Source organism: Mytilus trossulus, chromosome 2, assembly GCF_036588685.1.
Source record: "Mytilus trossulus isolate FHL-02 chromosome 2, PNRI_Mtr1.1.1.hap1, whole genome shotgun sequence".
NCBI classification, from domain to species: domain Eukaryota; kingdom Metazoa; phylum Mollusca; class Bivalvia; order Mytilida; family Mytilidae; genus Mytilus; species Mytilus trossulus.
The window spans coordinates 74083666-74092507 of record NC_086374.1 but is presented as its reverse complement, the minus strand read 5'-3'; the positions used below and the strand labels follow the sequence as shown (position 1 = coordinate 74092507).

Below are 8842 nucleotides of genomic sequence, written 5' to 3'. Positions count from 1 at the left end.
AATAAAGATCAGTATAACAAGAAATGAAAATATTAAACAACGTCAGTACCTTAAATCTATAAGAGTCTGAAAGAATTAAAGTTAATATGTAATATGTTGTTCATTATTTATAACATTCATTTAGAACTAAAAGGTCGCAATAAACTAGAATAAAACCAACGAGTGTAATTACATATCAAAATGGGTCCATTAAAGATCGCTGTCCAAAATAGAAAATGAAAAATCCGAAATCAAAGTTTGACAGGTTTTTTTTTTTTATTATTTCTATGTTGATTTTAACATTATTTTTTTTAACTTTGCAGCATTATGATTGATAAGACATTTCTTTATTATTCAAACCTAACATCTCATAAAGGTAACGGGTTATATTATTGAATTTTTCATTATAACTATATTGAATTGGGTGATACTTGAGATTTGATGAAATAATGTATATTAAGAACTCGTTGAAAACTAACTCAATATGAACTACTTCCATTAATATACGGGATTGAAAATACAATTTTGTGAACGGATTTTCCAGAAATCAATTTGATATGAGAAATTGATCACGTACATTTTATACACTTATAGACCGACTGTCTGTTGAAAAAACACATCGATATATTGACTTTCCATCAATTCCTTCAGACTCTGTATTTTGTACTTAAAAGTATTATGTTAGTATGTCAAGTATGTCTCGCTGTCAGTAAACAACGATGAGCACTCTCTTTGTCAGTTTTTAAAAATAATTTGTTTGATATATTTGAGGTTTTGAGTTTGCTATTTGGGTTATGAATTTCCGTTTTAAATTTTGGTTTATTTTTCATTTTTACTTTTTTCTTCTAAGGTATAGTGTCCTGCTTGTATCGTATCTTTTTCGAGTGAAATGATCGTTCTTTATTTTAGTGAATATGATCAAAAATGTATAAACAGACATAATTCCTTTCTGGTAAGACGTAAAAAGAGACACAACAATCGTATAACATAGTAGGCAAATTGGAATTTGTAGTACAAATTTTATTATAAACCCCACTTAATCATGTTTCAAGTTCGTTTAACCGTCTAATGCTTCATTCCAAAAGATAGATTTATTATTTTACACATACAATTGCAAATGTCAACGTAATTGCTTACATGGAATCTATATATACCTAGATAAACGGACACTATACAACAATTCTTGTTTTTTTGCATTGAAAGGTATATTTTGGAGAGTAAATTAATTTGTCTGTGTCCGGTTTTTTTCAAGAGCAGTCTGTGTTTTTTCGAGGACCTACTTGTTTTATCGAGTAAGAAAGCAAAATTCAAAATATGTCAAGCAGTTAGATTTCAAAACAGTGAAAAAAAACATTAAAGTACATTTGTACTTTACAAATGAACAAAAAAGTGCAACAACCAGTTCAATAATGCTGTATTAACACGTACATTTCAAATCAAAAGGCATCGTTCTATTGTAAGAGCACCGATGTGGATTTCAAACAGTTATTAGTTCGTGATACATGTATAAACAATCTTTGTGTGATATTTATTGGAGTTCGACGTACGTACATATAGTGTGCATTTTTACACATTTGATATGCACATTTCATTTAGGTCGTCTTCCGACCAGCAGTAAAAGTATTGATAAAGTTAGACGGCCGTTTAGCTGTGTGGATTTTTAAAGTACGCAGCCACGTCCGGTCAGAATGAAGCGTGTAGAAAGTGCATGATCACTGCAGGTCGTGGTCCCTTGCAACAGGTTTGTGAGGGGATCCGTAGGTGGCCTAACAATTTACACTGACCTCCGTTAATTATTTTATTTTCATGAAATAAAATAATCGTCCACAAGATCCCTGCTAAATGGGGAGCCTCAACAATGCGGTATAACCCTTCCTACTCTACTAGTGGCGTCTGTCATGTTTCCGATAGCAAGAGAATATCTGAGTATTATTTACAACTGGTGGTGTTATAAACGAAGAATCATGGACGGGATTGTAGCAATGCCATGTGTGAACTTGTGAACTTGTCTTAAATTTTAAATATACAGCGTTGATCAAGGTTAATTTTTTGAATAGATAACTACAAGTTCAACATTAAGTTAAGCCTGTCATATTATTAAATGAACTAGAATGCTAGATAATAAGCTGGTCAATGCACGACAGACAAAATAGTATCCAGATGTAACGTATGTTTCGTTAAGGATGTTTTCTGATGATCACAAGGATTATATTATCACTATATTGGTTTCGTTGTAGTAGCATTCTCGCATGGATTGCGAGAATCCTGAAGTTTTATTCACTATCGGTCCGAATTAGATGAATAATTTTCAATGAGACAGCAATTTAACCTTACAAATCCTCAAGAGACATCTAAAGGGCAACACACAATCACTAACAAAAGACAAGTACTGCTTTGATTGCAATAGGTAAAGCTATTTATCGTCCCGAATCCTTAATTATTACGGATAATTTGAATAGATAAAAATTAATCTCAAACTCTTCAAATAAAGCCAATAATCGACAAATCGCTTCCTTAGTGGCGGGCACAACTAGTTGTTTAAAAGACCTCAATCATCCTCTTTTTTTTTTATCTCGACCATGACATTTACAGAACATGTTTAAAATAAGAACATGAAATAAAATCTAGTATAGAAAACTAACTAAAACATAACGAAACAACAGGTAACATCTCCAACAACTAAAATCTTCCTGCCTTCCCAACAAATATTCGACTAGTTTTTGCAAAGTCTGCTAATGAGAAATCATATTATCCTACACATAAGATCGATTGATATACTTTATAGGAGATTTCATACAGCAATTTCACGGATGCATTATCTTGCACAATGCCACAAAACAAGTTACACAGAAAAATAAATGAAATATTCAAAGATAACAAATTATAGTATCTTGGCATGTTCTCGTCATGAAGTACATTTGATTTCAATCCGAACTTCCGATACGTCTAAACCCTTTTGATAGGGAGGAATCAAGCAAACTGAAAGTTACTCACAAATGTCCACGAGGTATTTTTAACCTTTTTTTTTAGCTTGACCAAAGCACACTGCCGTAATTTGTGTTAAGCTGACAATAATGATGTTTAATCATTTCATGCATATAAACTATGATTGATAACAATCAATATAATTTACCTATTCTAAACAATGACGCGGCTGATAGTTATTATATTACAGTCATAAAAAGTCATTTGGTGTTGAATGTTGTTGCTAGTCAGTAGAAACAATCGTACATTGTTGGAACTATTATGGTTTCTGTATTTTTGTATTATATCTAATAGGACGCCATACACATAAAAAAAAAAAAGGCTATCAGAAAAACAATACACAGATGCACATCCATTAACATGTTGGTTGTGATACTTAATCTAAGCTGACTAAATAATCCGTTTAAAACTTGCGTCTGGCGTACCAAATTATATATTGATTAATACTCACTGCAAGTTTGGATTATGTGCCTTCTAGATCACTTGATTTCTCTGTAGGTCTTTTGAGGGAGTGTGTCTTGTTGAAATTTTTGCTTAATGTTATCTCTATTTTCATTTTTTTTCTTTTCGCTTTACATTTGATTTTATATGGCCGTCACAATGTCCTTATGTTTTCTTTGCAGCATGTCTGTTCTCATATCTAACACAGTTTGTTTGTAAGAAGATGTGCATTGATGCCAATAAGACAACTATCAACAAAAGAACAAACGACACAGTCATTCACAACTATAGGTCACCATACGGCCTTCAACAATGAACAAAGCTCATGCCACATAGTCAGCTTAAAAAGGCCCCGAAATGACAAATGTAAAACAATTCAAACGAGAAAACTAACGGCTTAATTAGTGTACAAAATAGTAAACTAAAAACAAATGCTATAAACCAACTTATTTCGTGAATTTCGCGAGTAGAAAAATATCGCGAATATAAATCGTCGTTAATATGTAAAACTTGGATCATGTCTTATTAAATTTCACCAAGAAAATAAGAAATCGCTAAATTAAATAGCCGCGAAGTGGCTTAGAAAGGATAAAACGCGAAATAAAGTATCCGCGAAAATAAGTAGGTTTACAGAATGTTACAAAGCAACAAACGACAAATAAAGGTATCAGTAGTTTACATATGATCAACAGTCAAAAATCGAATTTACTGAAACAGATCCAGGTCACAAACCAAAACTGAAGGAAGCACATCAAATATGAGAGGAAAACAACTGCACAACAGAAACACTGAACTGCTACAAAAAAAAACCGCCAACATACATAGAATGAGCTATTTGATATCAGCTTCCATATTCAAGAATTGGCACATGACATTTTAAGAAAAAAAAAGAGGGTTGAACTTAGTTTTATGTATAGCCAAAACACCCGCTTATATGGCAATGCCAGAAATACCAGAAAAATGACATAATAACTTGACAGGATTAATGTTCAAATAAATAGAAGAGCACTCCGGACATGGAAATGCATAAATAAATGACTGACAACCACTGAATTACGGGCTTCCGATTTTGGACAGGCACATACAAAATGCAGTGATTTTTTTTTCTCATAAATAACAAAACGTGAATATTTTTGTCTTTACTTTATTGTCATGTTTTTTGTTCACTATTCCTTTGGTTCTTACTTTGCATTTCCTGTTTTCCCATTCTGTGAATCGTTGCATTCCATATTTCAATATGTCCATCATTTTGTAAACAGTTATCACTTATCTCAAGTACAAGAATACCAGATAAAAGTATCGTAATTGAAAACTCGGTACAATCACCTTTACAATCTAAGTCACAATTTTCTGAGCAAACTTGATTGCAGTTATAGCCAAATGATGAATCACAGTCAAGTTTATAATGTTAGTTAGTAACATTTGTAGCACATACTCTTGTAACTTGTGCGGGTGTATCGAAAACGCAGTTTACAGTATATTCTCCTTCGTAAAGAAGAAAACATTTCATGACGTGTACGTTTGTGCGAGGGATGGGCAATTGACAAAAAGCTGTAATAGAAAGATATTTATATACAATATAATTTACAGTTCGTATACTACACGAGAATACTAAAAAGCAACTGTTTTTCTTTTGATTTGCAAATGCAAGAAAACCCGAACAAGTTGTTTTTAAACATTTGCATATTAAAGTATATACTGATTTCGATTGATAAGTTTTCTATAATTCATTCGGTACAAATAGTATGGTAGGCCAAACATATAAAGTATGATATGAAAAGGGTTTCAATATTCTTTATCTGTATTTGGTAAAATCTTTTGAAATTGTAGGACTTTAACGCATTTTTCATTTTATTGCTTATTGTGATACCGCCATCTGACTACGTTCTCAGTAAAAACGTAAACATCGTGTTCCATATCAATGCTATTCCATTCCTTCTATTTCTGATAAAATCTAGATTTTTCGGAAACAATACAGTTATTCCACCAAAATTTACCAGAACACGTGGACATGATGGTAGGAGTAGATGTAGAGGCTGAGGGAGGTCTGATAGTAACGAATCCTGATCTAGCAGAGATGTCGGACCGACCAATCCAACGCGAATCATAACCTTAAATGACATTGTTTTAGGGAACGATAGCAGGGATGACACAGATGTGTCAAGCATGGTTCAGCCGTTGGAGAAAATGGACAAGAGGTCCAAATTTAAAACAGAAAAACAAAACCTTGTAGAGTTTTTATATAGATGTATTTCATGTGAAAATCACAATAAGCATAAGGGTAGTAGTACGAACGTAGTCCGGTCGTAAGAACGAAGAGCGTGATAATGTCGGCATAGGCGTGCTAGAAGCGTACTATGGTCTTCAACAGCGTGGTGGTAACGTAGTATAGTCGTAGTGGAAGCTTAGATGGGTCGCTGTCAGAACGTGATGGTCGTAGTGAGGTCGTAGTAACGTCTCTGTGAGATCGTAACGCAGTCTTATCAAATTGAATCACGCTCTCGCTACGATAGTACAGCGACCTTTCCGATCAAACCACGACCTTATTGCGCTCTCACTCCGCTTCTACTTCGACCTAATTTCGCCACGACCGCAACCGATTGTTTTGAACATGTTGGAAGATGGCCACGCTTATCACGATCTTGAAGACCTCACCACGACCGTATGACGACCTTACTGTGATCTACACGCTCGCACTACCATCGTTAAAATTTTCATTTTTCCACATATCGTAGTGCGATCGTGGCCTAGTGGGACTACAGTATCAAATAGAATGCACACAATGTAAAGTACATAAAAAAAAACCCACATATGAATACCTATTATATAAGTTATACTTACGATCATTTTTCAGTGGTGTGATCTTTTTAGTGTCATTAGATGCATTGTCATTTGATTTCTGTATGCAAATATCATTCTGAAAAGATATCAATGACAGGCTTATTAAAAGATATCAGTCAAAATAGGACACTATTAAATAATCAGATACCAGATAAACATTGAACACAAAACAAAACAGGGGTTCTCAATGCTCTTCTAGTTCGTACTTTATTTGGCATTTTCAACTTGTCTAATTTGAACGTCACTTTTCAAGACGAATCTCACAACTGGCGTACACCGTTTTAATGTTGACATCTATGGTGTGTTTGCTAGTATGTATTTGTGTCCAAACATTTGCCCTCGACCATACTAGCTTGAAGTAATTCCACGACATGGTCATATGCACTTGTATTAGTATCATACTTTAATACTGGAATATGATGTTTATTGATGTTTGTAAAAGAACAATAATTACTTAAAAACAAAATTGCTTCGTCAGTAGGTCGTACGGCAATGAACATAAGTGATAACACATAAAAAAACTGTTTCATAGGATATGTGTTCATTTCTTCTGCTTTAACTGTCTTTTCTATAGCTGACGTTTAGAAATAATCGAAGGTGATATAAAAATAAAAATATGATCACCGACTTCGTGTTTACGTTAAACATAGTTCGTAGTGATTATCTAGGATAAGAATTACAACAAAACATAACAAAGTGCAACGCGTCAAAGATGTACATAAAATTCAACCAAAATGTTTGACAAAGCCCATTTACTTCTACTTGACCATAAAACGTCTGTTGAATTCAGCTAATTCATAATCGGTAATTAAACTGTTATAATATACTTAAAGTCATAAGAAACCTCAAATAAAAAAAAATAATGCATATGATCTTTATAACTCAATGGATAGTTTTCATTATAAAACTTATGTACATATACTTTTTTTCTGAAGAAAATTCTTTAATTTATTCATATTTAGAAGAAGTTAACTTTATTTGAATAGCTTCCTTCCAGCAAGCAATTCCCCCGACATATTTTCCGTATGCAAGGTGACCTCAGTGTGACCCATCTCGTAAAAATCCGGTGACCACAACACGCATGGATGTCCTTAGAATAAACAATTATCTGAATTAACATGTTAAACACGTGCTCAATTTCCATGCTTTTCTGTTTATTTTTCGTCAATTGTTGACAAACAGGTGACAATCGTTAAACTTCGGCTTCAAAACACGAACTTTAAATACCTGCCATATTTTCACAACAACGCTGACCGATTGAAAAGAAAATTGACAATTATACGAAATTTACACACAAAAAAATGATAAATTCGAGCACAGAAGACTAAGTTTATGATGTTTGTATGCATTGGTTCAAGAATTGGAAGAACATCATTTTTCACCGGTCACTCGTTTCTTATGACTTTAAAGGAATACGATATTTAAACGATAAACAAAATATACCTTTGTGACTATAAATATACAAGTGCTATATTCTACCCCGTAATTAGTCCATAAGCTCAAAATGAACAGAAAAGTGAGTTGAAAAAAAACCGTTGAACTTTCCACCCAAGCTAGGTCAAAAGAGGGATTTTGGTGACAGCTGACAACATCCATTTGGTTTTACAAAACATCTGTTGTCCACACACTGGCAATATGGGACTGGTTTTAAAACCATTGTAAGTAGCAAATTGTAATAAGATGTATTGGAAACTTTCAGAAATTGTTGATATTGACGTAATAAGAAGATTGCGGACTATATAAACGAATACAATATATCGGTATTTGGTTTTCATCCAGTCATGTCTTATCGTTATATGCTATTATCTAATCAACACATTGAACTTACAATTTTACATATACAATATATTCCGTCAAATAAAAGGTTATCGTATTTTTATTGTTGACTATTCATTATTTCATACTTACCTTGCCTTTGATGACACATATAACAATCACTAAAGCAATCATCAATACAACTAGAAAAGTGACAACTGCCCATAAAACCTTAATATTTGAGAAAACATCCCGGTATAAGCGTGGACACCCAGCTTGGTGTACCTGGAGAGGATTATCATCAATCCCAGTTGCACGATATGCCATTATTTCACTTTGAAATCAAACATGGTACAATACATCTATTTCATTACATGGTTAATAATACAATAGTACTTTCTGTTTGTTACCTTATAAAGATGTGTATATATAAAATTTTCAAGTTTTGTTTTATTCTATTATTTTAAGACGTTGGGAAGTACAAACACTAAAAATGCGTTGAACGTCACAAATTTTTTTTAGACTTTACAATATAATCATCCATAAAAACAAGATTTAAGATATATCGTTAATGAGGGAATTTCCAATATATTTTTATCATATCTATATTTAATCATGAAAGTATTTAGGAATCAAGAAAATACATAAAAATATCAATTATTTGGAATTAATATTTCCTTTGACATCGACTAACATGTGTGATTGAAAATCGTAAAAATTTCGAATGTGTCGGGTTTTGGTGGTCAGTGTACATGGTGTAGTCTGTTGTATTCTCAACTTTTGATGGCGAGTTCGTTTATTTTTATTATTATTATTATTGTACACTGTTCAAATTTCTCTC

The 8842-nt window shown here is 32.8% G+C and overlaps 1 protein-coding gene across 1 annotated transcript; it reads right to left on the bottom strand.

Moving 5' to 3' along the window:
* Positions 1-4533: 4533 nt before the first annotated feature.
* LOC134705399 (uncharacterized) lies at positions 4534-8429 on the bottom strand. The gene is made up of 3 exons (XM_063564137.1): positions 8155-8429; positions 6247-6322; positions 4534-4956 (listed from the first exon to the last, which is right to left on the bottom strand). Exons 1-3 carry the CDS (start codon positions 8326-8328, stop codon positions 4814-4816), a joined length of 393 nt encoding a protein of 130 aa, XP_063420207.1. The 5' UTR covers positions 8329-8429; the 3' UTR covers positions 4534-4813.
* Positions 8430-8842: the final 413 nt, after the last annotated feature.

Coding starts and splice junctions, on each gene's coding strand:
- LOC134705399 (XM_063564137.1), bottom strand. CDS start 8,328: ATGGCATATCGTGCAACTGGGATTGATGATAATCCTCTCCAGGTACAC. Junction 6,323..8,154: donor TATGTGTCATCAAAGGCAAG/GTAAGTATGAAA, acceptor ATATCTTTTCAG/AATGATATTTGCATACAGAA. Junction 4,957..6,246: donor CACACCACTGAAAAATGATC/GTAAGTATAACT, acceptor TTTCTATTACAG/CTTTTTGTCAATTGCCCATC.